This window comes from Amblyomma mixtum, chromosome 1 (assembly GCF_055824585.1).
Source record: "Amblyomma mixtum isolate Tamu chromosome 1, ASM5582458v1, whole genome shotgun sequence".
NCBI classification, from domain to species: domain Eukaryota; kingdom Metazoa; phylum Arthropoda; class Arachnida; order Ixodida; family Ixodidae; genus Amblyomma; species Amblyomma mixtum.
The window spans coordinates 291187530-291211186 of NC_143012.1; the positions used below are offsets into that span (position 1 = coordinate 291187530).

General features: G+C 45.0%; 1 protein-coding gene across 2 annotated transcripts in view; it reads left to right on the plus strand.

Moving 5' to 3' along the window:
- The window catches only part of LOC149372031 (uncharacterized), a 31860-nt gene extending 8411 nt beyond the window's left edge, over positions 1-23449 (plus strand). Inside the window, exons 4-15 of one of the 2 annotated variants that reach the window (XM_089585627.1) lie at positions 220-318; positions 2864-2940; positions 3966-4101; positions 7474-7542; positions 9267-9354; positions 13788-13927; positions 15913-16011; positions 17268-17359; positions 18966-19067; positions 21803-21871; positions 22177-22270; positions 22351-23449. In XM_089585627.1, the coding sequence (XP_089441753.1) occupies positions 220-318; positions 2864-2940; positions 3966-4101; positions 7474-7542; positions 9267-9354; positions 13788-13927; positions 15913-16011; positions 17268-17359; positions 18966-19067; positions 21803-21871; positions 22177-22270; positions 22351-22449 (1164 nt within the window). In that variant the 3' untranslated portion in view covers positions 22450-23449. The remainder of the gene's footprint in view (positions 1-219; positions 319-2863; positions 2941-3965; positions 4102-7473; positions 7543-9266; positions 9355-13787; positions 13928-15912; positions 16012-17267; positions 17360-18965; positions 19068-21802; positions 21872-22176; positions 22271-22350) is intronic. The other variant, XM_089585632.1, reaches the window with a different exon arrangement.
- Positions 23450-23657: the final 208 nt, after the last annotated feature.

Consider the following 23657-nt stretch of genomic DNA (forward strand, 5'->3'; position numbering starts at 1 on the left):
AACGCCTTTTCCCGCTGCCAGTGTCCAAAGAAGTAGCTTAATAAGCATTGTCGTTTCCTAACCCTAAACAATAAAATGCTGGACATACTGCGTCACTTAGAGATCACTGCTTGGCTACCAGTGTAGAGTTGATGCGTCGCACGTCCTTGTAAACTTGTTGTTCTGCGAAAGCAGGAAAGTGTCGAAAGGTTGAGTGAATATGCTTGCTTTCTTGTGCAGCTGGAACCTTGGAAAGTCTTCGGAGCGCTGGCGTCCAACGGTTTGCACGGCTGTTACGTTCTCGGTACTCTGCTCGTGACGCCATGGACCGCGAAATTGGTAACCATCAGGCAGAATGTCTCTCACTTTAACTACAACGCCACCTGATAACGAAAGGACACTTAACCCTTTGTTGCATGCTGTCCACTGTAGTGGACAAATTGCTGCGATTTTTAGAGCAAGTTCAGAGCACGCCAGGTGCTCCTGTGCATGCTGGTCACTACAGTGGACAAAAAATGTACGTTTTCGATGCGCTAGATGGCGCTACCATACTGCGGCTGCCTCGAAATTTTGCTACGAAGATGGCTGCCCCCTGGTCGAGCAGGTAAGTGACGTTTGTCTTCACTTTTTGGCTTACCATTCGCACATTTCCCTAATTTGCGATGTATAATTATGCGGAAACAAGAAAAGAGATACTGTTAGTTACGCGCCATTGATATTACGACTGAGTAAAACATAGGTCGGTTTTCCGAACAACTTCTTTCAAATGTCCACTGTGGTGGACACCATGCATGGCGGGAAAACGACATGCCCATGTGAGGCTTTTCGTAAGGGTTTACTGCTGCTGCTCAGATTTGAGTGCATTATTTATTATGTTCTATATAGCTTTTAACGCAGCTTTACTTTGTTCTCATTAGGAGGATTCCGGCTTCAAAAAAGAAACTAATCAATGCGGAAATGATAAACTATTGGATGTCCCGTTGCCACGGGACCGGGTGAATGCGCTACTTGGAGAAGACTTGCCTTCTGGTTGTGACGATGATCGCCTTGACAGTGAAGATGATGGTCAGAACGAAGTAGAAGTGGACAGATGGAGTGATATAACCGATAGCAGTGCGAGTGAGGAGAAAGACGTTCACACTGACAGCGATGCTGAAGGCGAGGGCGCACCAAAACAGTGTCGCATAAGAGAGATATTCCTCATTGCACCAAAGTGCACAACGAGCTGAAGCTTAAGGCTGCAGCTGCTGAAGGCAAAACTCCACTGAAAATGTTCAAGCTCATGTATGGTGAGGATCTCATTGAGCTGCTAACATTTAAATCTAACAGGCACAGAATATCTAATCGTCCAAAAATGAAGGTGATAACAAAGAATTAAATGGAGTTTTTTTTGGGCATATGCATGTACATATCAATAGTCGACATCTCCTTTAGGCGTTCGTACTGGTCCTCAAACACTAGGCAGGACATGGTTGCTGACGCAATGACGGTGAACAGATGGCAGGAAATATTATCTGTTCTTCATCTCAACGATGCTGCTTTAGAACAGAAGAGTTCTGAGGAAGGCTTCGATCGCCTCCAGAAAGTTCGTCCAATGATCGACCAACTGAATGCTTCATTCAAGAATTTGGCTGAACCAGAGTCTTGCCAGGCAATACATGAGCAGATCATCCCCTTCAAAGGAAGGCACTCGCTAAAGGTGTACATGGCAAACAAGCCAAAAAAATGGGATACAAAGTCTGGGTAAGGGCTGGTCAGTCCGGGTATGTTCACGAAATAGAGTTTCACGGAGATAACCTGAAGTCCAACCCGGCTGCGAGGCGGAAGACAACATACCTCTGCGGGAAGTGCAAAGTGTTCTTGTGCATTGATGGCAAAAGTGACTGTTTTTTTATTGCACAATGAAGAGTAAAGAGCCCTTTTGTTATTGGAAGAACTTTGCCTGGCAGAAAAGGCAGACATAAACATTTTTACTTTCCCCTACGGGAGCTGGTATTCACGTTGTCCACTGTAGTGGACATTCTGTATCTTCCAAAATAAACATTTGAAAGAGATGAAAAAATTTTTCCCGTTTTTTCTGATGCAGAAAGACACGAAACAAGTAAAAAATCACAGTTCGCGCACGTAATTATTCCGCATGCAACAAAGGGTTAAAACAGTTTATCGCTCCTGCGCACTTCCAAGAGCAGCAAAGCAGTGGCCAGAGTATATTTGCAGACAGTGGTCAGCGGCGAGGATACGAAGTGAGTCCACTTTTTATGGAAACTGTCGAAACTGATAGGTTCCAAAAGCTGCGTGCATGAAGTTGCAACATTATTGGCATTTGAAGCTCATTAAAAAGTAACCTGTAGGGAGAAGTTGGTGAGCGCCCACTAGATGATTTACAAGCAGCCAATTGTTGGAAACAATTTTTGCAACATTTTTTTTTTTCAACTACATAAGTGCCCGTGAAGTTTTGAATTGCAATGCGACACGGCTGTGCGTCGGTGCCAAAAAATTGCTTGAGATGGCACATTTGAATAACTTGAATTTGTCCTATCTCATACCTTACTTCTGCTACTTGGCCGCTCTCTGCATACAGTCGTCATCCTTTGACCCCGAGATAGCAGGTTACCATACACAACAAGGCAGTTACGTTGCCTGCGACTTCTGCAGGAAACGGCTAAGGTCGTGCTTTAATTTATGAGAGCATCCTCTCGAACGGTTGGTGAACGTCCCAGGCGAGCTAACACCACAGCATGACACTCTCCTTTGCTCGGCATCAATGGGACACCTCTCCATTACCCAATTTCAACCCCATACTGCTAAGAGCATGACGAGCTTTGTTGGGACATCTTTTGTGTTCTGCTGGTGGATTGCCGCGAGCACCGAAATTTTTTTCCAGATGCTGAAGGACATCAAGATGCGAAAGTTATTCAGCTGGGGGCTCTTTTGTGAGGGGGTCTGCTGTTTCACTTACGAGTAAGTTATTGTGCTAATCTGGTGTAAACCTCTAAAACGTTACACTTTTCGACGGAACTGGAAAAAGAATAGGGGAAATGTTTCAGGCTGTGACGAAACCATTGGGGATGACATTCATTAAGAAGAAAATACGCGCGCATGATTTGTGGCGACGTACGGTGCAATCGCTCAGCTCATGGTATAATTATAGCGTGTCGCCACCTCGCAATGTTGACGTGGCGCTCACAAAACTGCTGCATTTTCGCAGTGGTGGCTACCACGACATATCGACCAACTTAAATATTCTGATGATGATTCTGATGGGGGTCTTCAATCCACTTGCCATTGGCTTTAAGAGTGTGTAGAAAGCATTTGGAGAGGCTTGTAGCAATACATTTAGTGCCTCTTTTTAAGAAATCGACCCTACTGGCCGCGCTCGCTCAGTGGCTGCGCTCTTTTAGCGCTTTCCGTGATTTCGCTGCTTTCGACCCCTGCCTTGCTGAGCCCATTTTGATGCAAGCGAAACGTAAAAACAAGTGTATAGAAAAAATTTTTGCGTGTGCACGTGAAAGAATCCAAAGTGCCGAAATTCTGAGCTCTTCCATTAAATCGTTTCTCGTAGCTACTTTCGGGACTTTGGCGCATAAGCAGAAATAATTATTGGGATAATTAACTTATTTGAAAGTAACGTGACCTTATTACAGAAGGAGCTGCTTGCTGTTTCTACACTCATATCTACGTGACGGTACAGTAAGCTACAGTAAGCATAAAGATTGAGCCTTTGTGGCATATTAGCAGGCGTGTGAATCTCGGGACTAGGGACAATTTCCTTCAGCCTGACGTAATGCACTAGTAACTTTTTTAATCGGTAAATTAGCTGAATTCTTGCTACGAGAGTACCAGGGGATTAAATTTCGATGCTCTTAGAATAGAGAACATTCGCTTTCAAGCGTCTATGATTCGCTCAAAATAGAAATGAATAAATCTGCTGCGCAATAAAATTGCAGCCAAGAAGCAGCTTGTCATACAGCTGATGACGTTTGCAGGATCCTGAAGCCCTTCAACCACTCTCTGCTGACTGAATTTATAAGAGTGGTTCAAGGATTTGGTGCGTCTCTGGCGGTTCCCGCATACTTCTTCGTTGTGTGCGTGCAATTCCCGAGTGAGATTTCTACGTTAATTGTGAGTAAAAGACTTGTACGCTTTTATCTGTTTTAAGGCGAAAGCCTTTAATGTCTCATCGTTCTAAGCAGCAGTTGTCGTCAGAAATGTCACGCTTTTCAGTTGGTCGAAACGGTCGTGACGTCTGAGTGCGCCAATTTCAAACGGGGCCAATTGTACTTTGGCTAGTAACCATGCAACCAATTGAAGGGATCATATAGTGATGCTCCAAGTAAGTGGGACTGAGCTTAGTTAATTGCTTACTTACCAAATTAGCCTAATTAACTTTTCTAGTCGGACCATATAAATAAATAAAACCGAGTAGGAAATTCGTTGAGCTCGGGATTCGAACCCCGGTCTTCGGAGTGCGATACGAACATGCTATCCCCTACGCCATGCCAGCTTTTTTTTCTTTATTGCCGGGATTTTGCAAAGAAAATTGGACAAAACAAACAATCAACAAAACACAATAAACGCTATGTACATACGACTCGTGGTCAGCCAGCATGAATCTGGCTTCGTCTAATTAAAATTCAGGCAGTGTACAGAGCGGCTCTAGTTTTGAGAGCCACTCCGGAGGGTCCGCAGCGGCCTTCTGAATGGCCAGAAACATGTCCATATTTTCGCGAAAGTAAATCCTGGCAGGTCTTGCGTCTCGGTCACAATGGTAGCCTGCCATTCTGGAGCGTCATATAAAGTGGAGGCCTGTCAGCATTATTAAGTCGAAAGGCACCCCATCCTCATTTTCAACAGATAAGTACCGAATGCCGTACGGGTCTAGCGGAAATTCTTTCTTTAAGGTTCGCTGCAACACATCCCAAAAATATACCCCTTCCCAACAGTGTAAACGAACATGGTCTATTGTTTCCGGCTTCCTGCAAATCAAACAGTGAGATCTCCAGGGTAAAAAGAATTCCTTTCCCTCTAAAAATTTTTTAACCGGTAAGATTCCGGTGTGCAGCTTAAAAAAGAAGGTTTTTGTTCCTGGCGGCACCTGCATTTTTTTCACTCTCTTTAAAACATCTTTGCCTGGGCCTCCACAGTACAAGGCCCTGTACAAGGGCACGGGGAAAACTATATCGCACAAAGCACGGTACAGTTTCTTCCGTTTCACAGTGGACAGGAAGCGATTAGAAAACCGCGCGGAAAGAAACCATACACTGGCAACGATTTCCCGGTAAAAACCGCTGACCCTACTGTAAACCTCAGCAGTTCCGACTACGTACTCGGGCAGCAGGCGCCGCAGCCTAACTTGGCATACGGTGCGCAAAAATGGGTCTCTTGTGTCCCGAAAAAACAAGAAACGATTCACCAGCTGCCGAAGAAACAAATGGCCCAGTCCCAGCCCACCTTCCTGTACCCGTCTGAACAGGTTGGTCCGGCTGCAGCGCTCCCAGTCAGACGACCAGATGAAGACGGCGAAAATTCTGTGCAGCTTTTGAATGCTTAACCGTGAACAGTGCAACACCTGCATGACGTACCAGAGCCTGCTGATGAAGAACAGGTTGCAAACAGTGGCTCTGGCAAAAATTGACAAGGTCGCTCGGTGGTTTGGAATGAACAAAGGCGCGTCTAGTGAATACGGTGTCTTCGCTCACTGTCATCCTCCTCCCTTCCCTTCCGGCGAGGTTTAGGTGTCCACCGAGATATGAGAGACAGATGCATTTCCTTACCTCAAAAACCAATTTACCGTCGAGACAGGCGTAGAGCCGAATGGGCGATGGTGTTCTATGGACTCCCTGGCAGCGTTGCAAGACGCTGTCGCGTTCCACTCTTAGAGGCGAAGCTTAACATCTTAACCACACATCAGTGACCGCACTTTAGGTCAAAAAAGTGCACCCCCCCCCCCCCCCCCCCCCGTCCTGAATTTTGACCGGTGTCCACCGAGATATCTGAGACAGTTACTGCGTAATTTCCTTTCCTCAAATACAATTTTCATTTTCTTCATTGCGGGCCATCTCTTTCTTCTTTCACTCCCACCTTCCTCCCTTCCCTTACGGCGCGATTCAGGTGTCCACCGAGATGACAGAGAATTACTGCGCCATTTCCTTTCCTCAAAAAGCGTTGCGTTCAAACGGCAAGGAATCGCGCCGTACGGGTGGTGGCGTTCCGTGGACTCCCTGGCAGCGCTGCAACGCGCTGTCGCGTTCCACTCCTAAAGGCGAAGCTTAAGCGTCATTAATTATCAGTTAATTAGTATTCAGGCATTAATCAATAATTAACCATTAATTAGTGATTTGTCATCCCTTAGTAACTAGCACTGAATTACATGTGACGCCACCAGTGCCACAGAAGCAGTCAAAGTGGTGCGGAAAACGCTTTCGCCTCTACGCACTTTAGACATTCAAAGTGCCCCCTGAATTTTTTGTCGACAACAATGCGCATCGCAGGAAATCAGCACTGATATAACATGTTCTGATGCACAGGAACGACACGGACACAGAAAGAGACTTCATGGACGAACGCTCCGTGTCAATCTGTGTCCACGTCGTTACTACGCTTCAGAACATGAGATACCTGCATGAACTAGCCCTATCTGCCACCCTTCCGATGTACTATAAGCTGGTATGCGACTACACTTCCAGGTTAATACATCAAGCGTTCTTATGAGATATATGCTTTGTGGCGCAAAGATTCTGCCCGATGGCAGGGGTAGTTTTTTGCATTCCACTGAGGATTGCTCGCGCGGATTTGGAAGTTAAGGTTTTTTCCTGTCATCCTGAGGTTAACTCCGAAGTAATTAATTTTTCCTGCGCATGCAATCAACTTAAACATAGTAGCTATTTGTACGATAAAAAAAAAAAGCATCCACAGCTTTGATAAAAACTACTGAGGTCACAAGGGCTAATTTTCAGCCCAGTAGCGAGACTCTTATGGCACCTCTGAAGGTTTGAATCTCGGCGAGGCGAGAAGAACCCCCGCATTATGATTAAAGATATTTTGTCTTCCAAGCCGCCAAGGGTTCTCCCTTAAATGGCTCAGAAGCAGGACATGAGGACTTGAGTACTCATTGACAGGGTTCATTTTCTTATGTGTTTGAGCACATTGGCGCTAATTCATATAGGCTCAAGATATGCAAGGTTTCACTGGAGTGAATTTATTTTGTCAACGTGCTGATATAAAATACTTGTTGCACTGCGCAAACGATTATAAGCCTCAAACTGAACGCGTACAGTGGTCAGGCGGCGGACATAAATGGTTGTGCATTCTGTATATATCAGGATACATTTGTTAACCATGCCGGAACAGCTCGTTGTGACCGCTGTCCAGCAAAGGTTCGAAGCCATTTTGCTAGAATAAGTGTTCTGAAAGTGTTTGCGCGAAATGTTTCCGGCTTATTTATCGCTCGTTTGGGAAACATGCCGTAATCCTTTCGTGTTCGCTCATCTACAGCCAAAATTCGGTGCCTTGTACAGCCTCGGAATGGTGCTGTGGTCTTACAGCGGTGGATTCCTCTTTGGTGTAAGTGTTCACCAGAGTTTTTTTTTGCATTTTGGCTCTCTTTTTGAAGCGAACATGTCTCCGTGACCTGCAGCCCCCGGTACCCCCCGGCCCTCTTTCTTTCTCACCCATCACCACATGAGAGTGCCTATTCCTCTGTCCCTCCCTACTCCGAAAACGTTCCCATTGTTCAGCAGGAGGATGTCGTAATTCTAGACTACGACATATGACGGCGGTGACTCGGACGCCAACTCTGTCAGGGAAAGACCGTGTACAGCGTTAGATATGAGAAATTGTTGAGGTTCTTTGAAGAAAGAGTGGGTTAGCAGCCAGTTTGTTTGAAGCTCGCTAATGAAAAATTTCTTTACATCTCAAACCCAGACTAATCTTGACTGGTTTTATCCCATACCTCTTCCCCAGTTGGTTAGCTTACTCAGCTTCTCCAATAGTTTAAGGGGAAGGAGTAATTTATCAGGAGTAATTTTCTGTAAATCAGTTCAGGGCACACACTCAGGGCAAAGGTGGAACCACTGGACACAGTCTGCAAGAGCCTCCGTCATGCAGCTCTGTTCCTGACGGAGTGAAATTTTTGTCGAAGATGAGAGCACTACAGCCCGCACATGTCTATGAAAAAATGACAATTTCTGCCGTTCATTGCGTCGCCTAAATTAACTATGACGCGAAGATTTAAAACGTAATCAATATTTCAAGAGCGCAACTATTACTGTGCGCCGTCGATGGAAAGTTCACGTCTTCAAATAACAAAACACGCCTATTTTCGAAGTGCGTGTTCTACCTAACGATGCGAAGACTGAGACTAAATGAGCCACTATTAAACATAAGAAATATAGATAACAATAGCGACCTATTTTAAATTCCAGCCGACGACAAGCACTCTTCTGAAAACATTGGCTAGCGCATATAGGCTCCCCCTCAACCCTTGTTCACTTGGTGTTGTGTTTGCAAGGGTAGAAATATACGAACAAAAACTGCTTAAAATGTGATTTTAAATTATTCTGCAGACATATTTAGCGACAAGCAGCAGAAAGCCACATCGGCTTTATCTTTTACTTTCGTGCATGGTTGCATTGTGCGTAAAGAACAGTTAAATGAAACCCTCAGGTCAGTAGACTGATTAACGCTGAAGCGATCTTTTAAGGACCGAACCATCTTAACTGTAAAACATGAAATAAATCTAGAGCTGAACAAACTGTGAGATATATCTCTTATATTACTGCTTCGTGTAACCTAGTTCTAGCCTACGCAACAGCCTAGCAAGAAACAGTTATCATCTGTGTTTTTTTGTTTTTGGGAAACTAACGTTTATGTGAAAAATCATTCGGTGCGCCATGCCGTAGACGCAGCTTAGCTTAAAATTTACAGATCTGCACCTCGTCGTGTACGTTAGCTAAGAGCGTGTCTTGTTTTGCAGAGAACCCTACAAGCATCGTCTCAGAGCTAATTTTTCTGCGCTCTGTGCTTACGGTTGACGCTAACTTACACCTGTTGCTTTCTGCACCCACTAGAAGCGTGGAAAACGAGTAGTAAAGTCATGAAGCTCGCCATAGGTTATTTAGTTTTTTTCTGGAAATTTTGGGTTGTTTTCTTTTCTTTCAGTACGCTCTGGGAACTGACCTCTCATGTGGGTTTTTTTTGCACTCTTGGAGAAAGAAAAACGCTTTACCGGGTACTGCACTTGTTTGCTGAGAGCATTTACTTCTACCCTCGGCTTCTCTCGCTGCCAGGCCCACGCCCTGATGTTTCCCTTCTTCTGCGTGGGATGCCTGCTGATGCTGTGCTCGTTCTGGGCGCCGTTCATCCTGCCCCAATACAGTGAGCACGAAACAAGCACTTGTTGCTTTCCTGTCGTAGACTTTTACTTTGCATCATGCGCGCGTGATTTTCTTGGAAACTGGCCACTTATTACAGAACTGAGCGAAGAAAATCCACTGTTCTGACTCTCAGTTTTCCATTCGTCTATATAACCTCTCAGTAACATTTGATACGAGACACTTCCCATTTTCTATTGCTCAGACAGGACTCATGGGTCTGTGCCACTGCGAAGGCGGGAGCGAGATGGCTGCAAGGAATTATGCACATTATAGGAGGCCATGCTTGGTCCACGTGCGTTTTGCCGATGTCTTAATGCCCATGATAACGCGTCGTGAATGCTGTCGTTAGGCCTCTTCTCGACCGCCGCTGTACCGACTAAACTATCCAGGTCGGCTTGCTGATAGTGGGGCGAGGGATAATATGGTTCAGCAGCTGGAAGCAGGAATGGTGTGGCTCCGACTGTAGTTACCGAGCACTATTTTTCAGGTTGACTTATTCAAAACTTACCTTGCCCGTTCCAATTTGTAACTGATCATTAATTGATTATTCCATTTAAGTTAGCTTTTAAATCAATCTATTCTGAATAATATGTATTTAATAGAAGGAACCTCCTTGTCACAGCTTAGACTTGGATTTCCATTATACTGCTAGGGCACTGCACCGACCTTCGCTGCGGAAGTACAGACTTGAAGCAAGTGGCGTGTCTTTGATAAACACGCGGTTCGCGCGCACATTGCCCCGAGACCATCTCGCGCGCGTGGCAGTAGGCATCAACATTGCGCGTAATTAGCGCTGCAAATAGCCAGTCCACACTGGCGGACAGCGTTCTCTCCCGATGGGAAAACTTAGCCGACTCCGATCTGTTCGCGGGCCGACTGCGGGGCTTTGGCGCTGGGCTCAAAGAAATCTCCGTGCCAGCCAAGAGATACCGCACGCAAGTCCGTTTTTCCTCGTGAAACTGCGAGCGGCTCTCGCATTTGGTTTGCTACCGCCACCTGCCGCTCTGTCTGGCCCGGAAGGCGGCATGGGACTGATTGGCTGCTGCGCCATTGTTGCCATAGTCAAGGCGGCGTGTAGCTCGAGCATGCTGCTGAGTGGGGCCCATAACAAAGCTGCCCGCGAAAACACGGCCAGTTCTTCTCGATGACCCCCCCCCCCCCCCCCCCCCATCTCTCCTCTGTCTGTAGAAATCTATGTGTGTAGCCGCGTTCCGTCTAATTAAGCTGCATGCCTCTCACTGCACCTGTCTGGCGCAGTTGGGAGCCAGGACAAAAAATGTGTAAAAGACCCGAACTGCTAGAGTACATGAACGAGAACAAAAGCATTTAGGCTATCACAGATGGATTGCTTGCTTTAGCAGCCAAACGTTCGATATCCGTGGTTACCACAACAAACTTCGTTATATACGAGGTGGTACATTTATGTTCGTTTTGGAGAAAAAAAAAACAGCGCTGAAAGGAGGGACAAAGAAAGAAGAAGACAACAGGACCGGCGCTGTTTACTATCAACTGAAAGTTTATTAGAAACAACGCGCAATATATACTCCATCGACAACCAAGAGCGCATGGCAACACCAAAAGCTATAGTGATACATCAATCACCTGGATCAAGATATTTTAGTTCACAGTCATGAACTGTTACAGAGAGGGTGCTCACGCACGAGACACTGTTTTTGTTGATATGGAACGCTTCACTGATTTCCCTTGTTAGTTTATCTTTGTGCTTGTACAGGATCCTAGTTTCATTAAAAATGGGGTACATGATTTTTCAGAAGAATCAGGTTGGTTATTCCGGGGACAGTTCCTGTAATGCAAGACTAAGTTTGACGACGGAGCCCCTTTCAAAGAAGTATTGTGGTCACTTAGGCGGGTGTCCAAGCACCTTCCTGTTTGACCTACATTGGTCTTCCCGCACGTGAACTGCACTTCGTACACAACCCCTTCAGCACAAGGGAGAAACCTCAGGTCATGCTCAATCTGGCAACCTTTTTTTGTTTTTCTTCGTTTCTTTTCCTCTTCCCTGGCCCTTCTATCTACAATGGCGCACAATTTGAGCACCCCCTCTGTAACAGTTCATGGCTGTGAACTAAAATATCTTAATACAGGTGATTGATGCATCACTATAGCTTTTGGTGTTGCCATGCGCTCTTGGTTGTCGATGGAGTATATATTGCGTGTTGTTTCTAATAAACTTTCAGTTGATAGTAAACAGCGCCGGTCCTGTTGTCTTCTTCTTTCTTTATTCCTCGTCTCAGCGCTGTTTTTTTTTTCTCCAAAAGTATGTACCAACTAGTACCAACTCTCCGTTTTATTTATGTTCATTATATTCGAGGTTAGCACACTAAGTTCGATACATCTGAAGTCCAGACCATGGTCCAGACATGAGCGTTTGTTATATCCGAGGTGGCATAGTTATGTTCGTTATATTCCAGGAAAGCACAGGAAATTTTGTTCTATGCGAGGTGGCATACTGAGGTTCGTTATATCCGAGGTAGTATACTAAGTTCATTTGTAGCCCAGTGGGTAGGTTTCCTTCTGCCCACCGTGGCAGGGGCGCCACCTTCCACTGGCTCCTCACATACGGCTGTCGCCATTTTCGTTTGTCGGTGCCGCATCCAAAGCAAGTGTCTCGTAATAAAGAAAAGATTCAGCCTGCACTTGGGTTTGCGATTTTCTCTGAGTAACTCTGGATCCCAGGTCCGGTACCTAGACAAGTCGGCTATTTATGCCCAATTATATTTTCACCATGCCTCTCGAGGTAAGTATATTTTATGGAAAGTTGTTTGCGTTCACATCCTGCAGATACATGAAACGAAATTCTGGCTTAGCAAGACATTCTAGAACGTAAAGAAGTCCACTTTCAAGACACGTAGCGTCTGTGCACGGGGCTGTGGAATCAAGTGGAAGTGTGCACATGTTGGCAGAATCTGTGATTACCGGAATGTTCAACAGGCATGATAAAAAAAAAATGGTTCTATGCTCACGTGTGCATAGTTTACAATGTTAGAAATATAGAATTAAGCAAACTTTGCAGTCAGTAATACTTGCCTATACCGCGGACTTCGTGCATAGAAAATGCAGGATGCATAGCAGCTTTCGTGAATGACATGAATGACATGAATGCAAGATTTTACCTGGCAGGACTGCAGGCTTGAAAGGGCAATACCATTCTTGACGAAATTGGAATTTCCAGAACTGAAGTTGGGATAACGGAAGCGGCTCATCCGCACGTCCTGTCTCTTGTTTCTATTACTGTGTCAAGTTTGCGCCAACAAAAAATTGCCATGTCAGCGATACATTTTACGGAGTGTGAGACTATGCGACAAATGCTGTTGCAGCAAAATGTAGGTAGAATGGGTTGACTGATCGACGAGCTCCTGGAAATTATCAAGTCCACTTTCTCCGAAGACCGAGAAGTGCACTTTAACCTTTTGAACGCCGCGCTTAGAAACAACATCTAAAACCCCGGAATCCCAAATGGCAATTAGCATATGTTTTCTAAAATGATCGTGAAAAAACAACAACAAAAAAAAACGTTGACAACTTGCAAACAGTCAGCAAGTTATATTCTATGTTCCATTTTTAGAACGTTGGCCTTTTCCACGTACAGAATGCTAATGTAGTCTGGAATAGTTTTGATGACGTATGTAATGCTAATTTCTTCATCTTAGTTTCTGAATATAACCTTGCAGCTGCCTGCAATCTTATTCCAAATTATACTCAGCAAATTATAATGAAAACCATTCTGCTTGAATAATGTTTTCTTTTACCATGCGTGCTCTATCACATTCAGCACTTCAGAAGCTTTTTGTAGGCTGGAAGCCATTTCTTGAGCAACGAGACTTACAACACAGCTATTATACGCACTCCCCACGATATCCTACGCGTGGTTCCTTTCCTTGATCACGCGTGCACTCTTTGCATGTGACTCGCGCTGTCTTCGTAGCGTGCTAGGAAGGAAAGGGGGGTGGGCGGAGATTTAATAAAGTTTAATAAGGAGCGCTGTTTCCCTCCTTGTCCCTACTCTGTTCATATAATGATGATCATCAAGTAATGGTGAGCTGGTCATCATGGAATGGGGATGAAATAGCCATTCCGTAGTGTAGATGGTGGGAATGGAGTTGAGAGTATACGAATTGCCATAAACAGTGACTGAAAGGTCCATATACGAATCTGTGCAGTAATCTACGCAGTCCCATTTTTCTATTAGGCAAGATGGGTGCCACTTGGTGCCGTATCTTAATATTGTCGGATTGCGGACTGGGGAATACGTTCATTTTAGGTCGTCGGAGCGGAAAGCCAGGTCAGAGAAAATATGTGAAATCGGAAAAATAATATGATTTCTTCTCCTCAAATCTAAACGATTTTCTGCCACAATTGCTATTCTAGAAGAGCCGAAAATTCGAGAAAACCGATAGATTTTTTTTTTTTCAGGACAGAAACTGGGTGGATTTAGAGCCGGTATTGGGAGCTTCCTTGCTGACGAGAGCGTTCTTATGGACTTGGCAATAATGGCGAATTCTTTCCTGCTGTTCGTCACCAACCGTCTGTCTCTGGCTGATGTCTTGCACAAGGTATTTAGACACCTATATTTTTGTTTTTTTCTTGACCACGTTTTCGAAACATATTTTTGTTACAATGTAGAAGCATACGCTTCGGTGTATTAATAAATTGCGCTCATTTTTATTAGTGTACGGCCTGTGGACACACCACATATCTATTACTATTGGCGAAGTGCATACAACTTTGCGAAGTACAGCCTCTCGAAAAGGTATCTTTTTATTTTTTTTATCACGGTACCCACATCGCCCGTATACATTATTGTAGGGGGACACGTGGTCAATTTTTTATTTGACAGCACCTTTTGATACTTTGAGCACGTAGAACGAGCACTTTTGTTCTGTAACAAAATTATGTCCTCTGACTCTCCTCTGCAGCTTGCCGCACTTAGATTTGTACAGTTGTGGCTATAATGCTGTTAAATGCAATATTTTGTTAAAGTATTCAAAAGACATTCTTCCTGCACACCAACCCAGATGAACGGGCTGTTAAACCCGGGATTACGGAACAAGCTTCGTTACTGGCATCTTTAATGTGGCGTAAACGTGTTTGCATCCCGTACGTGGCGCTTTTTTCCAGTTAATATCTATCATACTGTATTCTGAACCGAAACAGTCGATTCGGGGAAACTAAAAGACAAGCGAAAAATTCGAGAGCCGCTTAACCTTCGCCTTAAGGACACGACGCTATAGCGTTAATGGGTGCCTTCAGCGGTATGGGGTCCTCTTTGCCTGTCAGTACGCATACACGAATACTGCTCCTTTTTTCGCCTTCAAATAACGCTTAATTAACCTACCTTTCAGAGCACAACGCGATAGCACTAGAGATTCCTGCCGCTCAACTACTCCTTCTCTGTCGATTAGGTTCGGCTCACAGGCGCATATGTGCTGGATTGGCCATTCTCTACTTTGCATTCGCAGATCCCGGGGAATGCTCACACCACTCTTGGCGCAGTGGCCCTGTGGTGAGGCAGTTAAAGGGAAACTGCATAGGTTTTTAGAAATCAACGAGCTTAAGAGGGTCGAATTTGTGAAACTTGCAGGTAAAGCATGCGAAGTCTTTTTGGGCTAGCACTTAAAATAGTGAAGTAATCGCCGATTAAAATCCGGACGCCCTTCTAGCTTCTCCTCAGCGCCAAATGCCAAGTGGGGGGCGCATGATGACGTCATCGAAGGTATCGGTACATTTCAAACGCACAAACGCCTGCTTTGAAGGAAAAAAACCAACGTCACTGAAGGCGAACCCTGCCGAAACTTGTCTGGCAGCGTCTAAAGCGTCGGGGCATAGTTTGGAGGACGACAGCGGTAATTTGACATCATACCTTCCTTGACGTCACGCTAAGTTTCTCTGCATTCCTACGCTGTATTGAGGAGAAGCGCAAAATTCAATCGTCGAATACGTCATTATTTTAAATGCTAGTGCAAAAACACTTGACATGCTTTACCTGCAGCCTACATAGATATGAATCCTTGAATATCGCCAAATTCTCAAAAAAGTGCTGCAGCTGTCCTTTAAGCGATGTGCCACTGCCCCGGCAGGTGGCCGTTTCAAACTTGTGGGGCTTGTAAGACCAAGGTTACCCTTTGCGAGGAACCTCTCGTGACCAATCATTTAATTGCCACCTGCGGTGGTGGGTACTTTGCTCACAATCCGGTGGGCAGGTTGTGAGGACGTCACAAGGTCACATGGCCCAGGTGGCAGGTGCACCACCTGCTTTTCAGTTCACAATGTTCACAACGACCACTCCGGGCGACGCGGGATTATGTGCGGAATGAGAGCCTTAACGCTATCGCGTGAATATAAAGATATAAAGTGCTGTGTTATAATGTGGGAGGTTGCAGCCGCCCTCATTGCGCCACCTGAACAATTTACACCTGAGTGCTGACGCTAATGAAACGGAACTAAATAGCACATATTTCACGCTTCTAATGTTGCAATCACCCAAATAACTTTCAAAGAATTTTTGCGCCGTCTTCTAAATATGCCCACCTCGTTGCAGTTCGGGGATGCCAACATCGACGTGTACACGGTGACAGTGTTCTCTAGTCCAGTGTACCTCCTAGCCGGCTGTCTGTGGACGCGCGCAAGGATGATCAAGGCGAGTGCCTCGATGCAGTTGCCAAAGCGAAGTGTTGGACTGCTCGTGACGAAAGTTTCAAGTTAAACCTTCTCCTTTCTACTTCCCTCCTCACTCTTTTCATCCCTTGCCCCCCCCCCCCCAAGAAAAAAAAATGAAATTTAGTTTATTTCTTTCGAAAGCCGGGAAACTGCAACACACTGGTATCATTAGATGTCGTCATTAAAAAAGACTTGGTACTGCCCATCAGTCGACGCAGCCTCTGAAGTATCGCGTGAGCGACCCCCACAGGCTGAACCTCTTCGCGATATGTGCAGTACAAAATGAGGGAAGGAATTCTGCGAGGCAGCTATCACTGAAAGGCGGTCATTCCTGCCCAGCTTCGGCGCACACATTGGGTAATAGAAGCATCAGCAACAGCAGATGCACATGCGGGTCACTAGCAAAAGGAAATCTTTCACGTTGCACTAGTCTCGGACTCGAAACGATTAGTCTTCAAAGCTCATTCAGACTCGACGTAAAATGCCATCGCAACTGCTGAAAACGAGGGCGCAAGTTTGGTACCAGGCCATAACGGCCACAGTTCATATAAAGAGGAATTCAAGAGTGTTCCATCGCAAGATATCTGGATGCGTTAAAGTACTGAAGAAAATTGAAATTAAGCACGAAACACTCCACAGCTTCAAGTTATTACAAGTTATTGCTCAATGAAACGTCACAAGCTTGTTTTTTTTTTGACGCCGTGGATCGTCACTGACCAATGGAATCAACGAAAACTTGATGGATTCTTTTCGACACCACAGGATTCTTCATCTTCATTTGCTTTCTGCAGATTCTGCTGGGTTTATTTACATCTGACTTTCTTTGGGTGGTTTACGTTTACTACTAATTTGTTTTCAAGTCTAAGTTACAAAACGAGAGGTAGGACATGTCTGCTCATTGAAAAAACGCAGAAAATTGATTCGCTTATTTGTAACGAACCCGCGGGATCCACGGTGATAGCAGCGAGTAAAAAATCATTTGTTAAACCGAGCTTCTGCTTATTCATCAATTTTTGATTTTGAAAGCTGCAGATTACACCGCATTCCATTGGAGTGTTTCGAAAAAAGAGAGAAAAACTTACGGATAGGACGATAGCACCTGTACACAACCTGATATGTAGGTAGGGGTTCTGAAAAAGGTTTTACGTTACTTATCTATTGAGACTGATGCTCCGCCGTTTTTGGCTGTCTACATTGATGCTGACGCTGATTCGCACGGCATTTTCTAATGCGCAGTTTACCATCCGCCTCATGTCGCTGCTCGGCACAGCTGCCTCCTTAGCCGGTCTCGGTATTGCGGCATCCTTAGACAAACTTCCCGACCAACCGTGAGTATGGTCTGCCGGCACAAATACCTGTTACCAAAGCACCTGTTACTAAACAAGTGGGCGAATCTCAAGCCCTAATATGCATTATTTATAGAACACCCTTCTTTCCTTTCGTCTCTACTTCTTCCATCAGCATAATTCTCAAATATTCTTTACTGTGTGCATTGGTTCATATTTATTACTTTATTAAAAAACAACATTAGGCAAAAAGGAGATGTATTTTATACGGATGGTAATGAATCAACGTCAGTATTGGGTCTGTAAGACAGTGGCAAGTTCTCTGTGTTTTGGTTGTGAGCAACGTATTTGTCCTTTAGTTCTTGAGTGCAACGTGGACATTTGCAGTAACATAGGCTGCTTTTACAGCGACAGTTGTTATGAACAGATACACAGCGAAAGAGGTATACACAGCTTATTTCTGAGGAATTTGAAATTGTTGTTCAGGAGCGTTTGCCAGCTTCAACTTTAAACTTATACGTTGACAATAAGATCAGGTATAAACGCTTCTGGCTCATCTTTCCTCTAAGGGTGTGGGAGTCTGTACACGTAGAGGATCCATAAATACGAGGGGGATACAAACTTCTGAAACACGTCGGCGTTAGACAGCGAAAGCTGTTATAGCTTTAGTTCACGCATATAGCCCTAGGCGCTGCATTCAACCGTGGAATCTACAGCGTCAGTCGTGCGATCTTAATTACTTAGTGAAATAATGTAATTCGTGTTTTTAACCTTGCTAAATATGAGTTAATTTATATTCAGTTCAATTAATTTGCCACCTGCCAACCGTGACACATGCCACAATGGGCAGCTGGCGACGTAGGGAGGGGGAAATTTCCCTCAGCGCGTTTTTAGGAAAGAGGTAGAGAGAAAGAGAGAGAGAGAGAGAGAGAGAGTGGGAGGCGATGGGTGGCCTACTGGCTTGGGTTTTTATGGCGAGAGCGGTGGAATGTGCAAAGTGGCTGCCACGAGGAGAACCCAGAGGCTGGCCACCGTGCAAGAAGGAAGCTACGACGAGGTTAGAGGTATGCGCGACGTGAGGGCGGCTTCACGGCAGGATGCAGGGCTATATTGCTAAACTAAAACTACAACAGTTTTCTCTGATTCATGCGCTAAGCCGGCAAGTATGGCTGTACAAATTTTTTCGTTGTTCGAACGCAAACCAACCGACGGCTCGTGGGCCGGTAGCAGGCATCTTCAGGAAGTTGGGGGCTCTAAGTGTAGCCAGAGTTTCTTTTCCCTGTTCAGGCTGCGTACAGTTCGCCAAGCGTCTCAAGTATGGCAGCTATTACCTTTTGAAGAACTGTCAAGTCTATTCTGGACATTCACGTAAGGGTGGCCGTCAGCCATAGAGGCCCAAGGACTGAGGTTGCTCTAGTTGAAAGGGGTGCTAATTTGTTAATTAAAAATAAAAAGATTTTTTTCTGACTCGCCTTTACCTGTTCCTTCCTAACAGAGAGATAATAACCGAGCGAATCGCGTCCGTGGGACAAAATATATGTGGAAACTAGAACCCACAGCAATTAGACTGGAAAAAAAAAAGATTTGTTGCGAAATTGTGCCTCTTTTTGTTTTCTTGCCCTGTCCAATGCTTCTGTTGTGTACGCAGGAAGCAATGCACGTTCGCGATCGTCACAAGCCAGGTTTTCGTCATCTGCGGATGCGCCCTGTCCTTCGTGTCATCCTTTCTGCATTGTTATTTACACAACACGTAAGTGTGGCCTCAGAAGAATGTTGGACGACGCTTAACTTACAATTAAGAGCCCAATGCGATGGTATTAAAAATAGCTGCCACGCATGTACTCCGTCTCTCTCGTCTAGATTCAGCCTACACGCATATAAACGCGGAATAGGTCATTCTGTACTTTACTGTTTTTTTTTTGGCCAAAGTGTTTACGTGTAATTGAATGTAGTTCAATTACTTTCATCTATAGCAGGCACGCTGGGCAGGTTGCTTTCAGCAAAGGAGGGAGGTTGGCATCTATCCCGGTGGGCAGGTTGTGATGACGTCACAGGTCACATGACCTCTCTCGAGTTTTCTTAACTTAAATGCCACCTGCCATGGTGGGCACGCTGTGAAGGCGTCATAAGGCTACGTGACCTATCTCGAACAATCACCACGGCCCATCGGGCCATGGTGCCATGGCTCATCGTGCAGTTACGGGGACTATGTTTGACCGGCGCCGTGTGTTTGTAAAAAGCTCCAGCTGTTTCATCGTGTGAGAGAAAAGCAACCTTTTTCACCGTATCAAAGCTAGCACGTAGTGCTAAATGGTCGCCTCTATTTATTGTCCCGTTCTCACAAACATAAGACACGACAGGAGCATCATGTAAAGTTTCAGCAGACTCATCTTAATGTACTCAGGAATGAGCCCCGTTAGGAAAGGTTCCGAGCAGGTTATTAAATATCTAAAAGACCGGCAGAGCAACAGTTTTTTAGCCTTTTCTGGGGACGTAAAAGGCTTGTATTATTCGATCTCACATGACCATGTAGTAGTTCGGTTTCGTGCCACCGCGGTGGCTCAGCGGTTATGATGCTCGGCTGTTGACCCGAAAGACGCTGGTTCGATCCCGGCCGCGGCGGTCGAATTTCGATGGAGGCGAAATTCTAGAGGCCCGTTTACTGTGCGATTTCAGTGCACGTTAAAGAACCCCAGGCGGTTCAATTTTTCGGAGCCCTTCACTACGGCGTTTCTCATAGCCAGAGTCGCTTTGGGACGTTAAAGAAAGAGAATTTTCTTTGGTTCATGTGTCACACCAATCTTGAGCGATATATACGTTGCTGCTCGAGATTGAAATCTGCGGGATCGATGCGCTGAGTTTAGAATGACCCGTGTGTTTCGATTTTCAGACTATTATCTGATAATCCTGAAACGACCCGTTGGTTAATCTATGAAACATTCACTTACTGCCTTCAACCGTTTAAGTAACTCATGAGCGCTCGGCTAATGACCACATTAGATTCTTTGACTTGGCCATGTACTTCGGCTTTGAGTACACGTGCTGGGCCTATGAGCCAAGGAGTAACAATCCAGTCTCTCCTTGTGTTTCGGCACACTCGAAGTTGGTAATGAGAGCCAACACAAACTCTTGCTTCATGAATGCTGTTTAAAACTCATGTGAACACCGGCAGGGAGACGTTTTTAAGAGATCAGCGCGTCCCCTTGAGGAAGCCGGTTATCCTGCACGTCTTCTAATTTCTGTAGCGCAAAGCATGCTTAAAAAGTGAAGGATGAACCTAGTGCAAGTGGCTGCCGAAGGAAGGTTTCGGAGATAACTGCATGCTGTATCACACAACCTGAAGAAGATAAGAAATAGAGCATGAATTAATTGCGTCTTTTCTGCCCCATAGAACTTGCAGCAGTTGTGTAGAAGAGTAAACTGTGACAGCACTAGAGAACCCGACTGCATGACGAGATACCATTCACGTTTTGTTAACTGTGAAAAAAAAAAAAAATGTGGATTCGGTCTCTTTGGAATGTGGCAATATGTACATCGGCCTAATCGGGAGGTGTCTGAATAAAAGACTACAAAAACACCCAAGAAATCTTAAGATGTAAGCACAGGGTAATTAAGCAAACACGGTAGCCAATGAAAGGGCTTCGATGAACGATTTTTCTGCTTAGATGGCGGGAAACCACAACAAGGATCATAACAGAAGCTCATGTTATTTAGAAATTTTGTGATGTGCCAGCAATGCTTCTGTACGCCTCATAAAAAAAGAGCTGCTGCTTCTGAACGACAATGTCAATGTTAACGCTTGCAGGGATGGATGAGAAGGGTGAAATAATCGTTCCATCGTTCCATCGTTCCACGGATGCGTGGTTGTTTTCTTTCCAAGTGTCATCACGAACCTGGTGCCTATATGAGCCAGAAAAAGCTAGCTCGAGACAATAGGCGCAGTTGTTCAGCGCCTGTGTTTGCGTCCTTTTCTTGTCGCGTCTAGGTTGGTACTGCGCTGTAGTCCTCAATATGCCCAACCAATTAGCCAGCTATTACGTATCAATGTCATGTTACGTAAAACATCTAAAAAGAACGAGTAAAACCTCTGTCAGCTATGTGGCGTAAAACTCTCCCTGGACCGCAGCGGTGGACTAGTGGTCTGAGCATCCGCATCGCATGCGCGAGGTGCGAGGTTCGATCCCCAATGCCGCCGGGTACCCACCGGTGATACAATGGGTAGAAGCTTTCCCCTCATCTGTACCTCGTCTTATTTAGGGTGCAGTGTTTGGGTAATGGGTCTTTGACCCCGTCTTGAAAGACAAAAATACCTTGTGCTATGGCTCCCTTTGACCATAGATGCCCTTGCGTCATAAACATGCATCATCATCATGAAAACTCTCCCTGGAAGTTGACATCACTTCAAGAGGGTGTTTTCACAAGTGTTGCGAGTCATCAAAAGTTATAAGATCAATGTATGATATTTTTTCTTGAAATTCGTTGCAGGAACGAAATAAGGGGAAGGTACTCCCACATTGTGCTCTCGGGTGTGACCTGCACTGCCATTTCCTTGGGGTGAGGACCTTTTCAATTTGTTTCCAGATTATATTCGCCACCTACTTTCTTACCAAAGCTAAGCAATGAATGCTTCTTCCTAAAGAACGTAACAAGATAGGGAGATTGCCATGACAGGATCAGTTGGTAACGACGCGTAAATTATAAGAAATACAGAGTTGTTTTCTACCAAATATTGTTTGCTTTGATCTATAAGGTCTTTTTTACCCTCCTCCTATCACTTGAAAACATGTGACTGAAAGCAAAACTGCGAGGGAACGAGAACATGAAAGGTGACATTACTGAAACAATCTAAACTGTTTCAGGAATATTCTGGGCATATTGTTCGACAGCTTCGTCATGGAGAAGCTCGAGTATATACAGGCCGTTTCATTAATGCTGCGGTCTCAAGTTCTCGTCGTAAGTCGCACTTTCGTAGACTTTTAGCTTGCGGCTGGCTGGGCGCACAAGTTCATCTGGAACCGTTAAATCTCTTTCAGCTCGTTATTTTCTGCTCCACGGCCGTCTACTGCTCTATGCATCCTCGCGACGTGGCGAGAATGGGATACGTCAACCCCGACGGCACACTGCGCCTATGAATGGAAATACGAAGAGCGCAGCTTTGATATCAGTAAAGACGGTGTCCGGGTAGTTGGAATTTAGGCCGGCATTCTTCGGGAAAGTTAAAATTGGTGCCAGAAAGGCAGGTCCTCATAGATACAAGTAAACCGCTTTCCCGTCACGGCTACGCGATGGCTGAAATGATTACCTTTGCGAGGACCCTGTTAAAAAATTCAGCGTTTGTCTAGCAAGGCGTGTGGCAGGTTATGTCTGCTGATCACTGACTTAAAAGGGGAATTAAGTCGTTTTCATAGGATTAAGGTTTGAATGTGCATTTAATTTTTCATGTTTCAAATGGTTGGCGTATTTATAGCATCTTCCCGCCTTTTGACATTGTGTGTTGAATAGGTTAACGATCAAAATCAGGTGACACTGAGCAACGCGTCTTTGGTCGCCAGTTGAATTTTTGTTCTGCACCTCGTTCTTACTACTGCGACGAAAGGTAGCGTCTTCGGAAATTTCTGCTGCCCTTGTTCCTGGCTATTGCGCTACAGGCGGTTATTAAATCCTTAAGTGATGATGACTGAATGCAGCATGCCTCTCGCGCACAACTGCGATGCTTAACATACGCCTTCTCATCTGGCGTGCAGCGTAGAAGAAGAAGAAGAAAAATTTTTGTCGCGGCAGCGTCCAGACAGGCTTCATTGTAACGAATTCCCGGAGGGTGTATATGCAAGCGATGCTAAAGTTCTTGACGACAAGAATTTGCTGCCCATAAGTTCTTTATTTTATTTTGGACATTATCATTCAGCCTTTTGAGTGATGATTTCAACATGTCAGTGAACGTGAAGTTTTGTACAATACATGCAGTGGGCCGCAGATTGTTTTCTAAGCTGTCGGAAGTCTTCGCGGGAGCGGGTATTTCACATTTTATTATTTTAATTAAAATGCTAGGCCCACTACATCATGGAGATTAAAAAATGAGTTCACTGTCGAAGTTCGCGTCTCATTTCGGCCTAAGCCTCTGTAATTGAAGCATACTTCAGTGCCATGGCGCTGAAGTTGACGAGATCTGTGTGCGTAACACGTGGGGGGCTTTAAAAAGCTATTGTCCACATGACGCTACTTATATTTGGACAAATGTTCAGTATTCAGTGTTCAGTAATAATATTTGGTGCCTTTATGAACGAAGGTACAGCAAATATAAATGTGGAGTTTTGGAAAAAAAATGCAGTTGTCATTAATG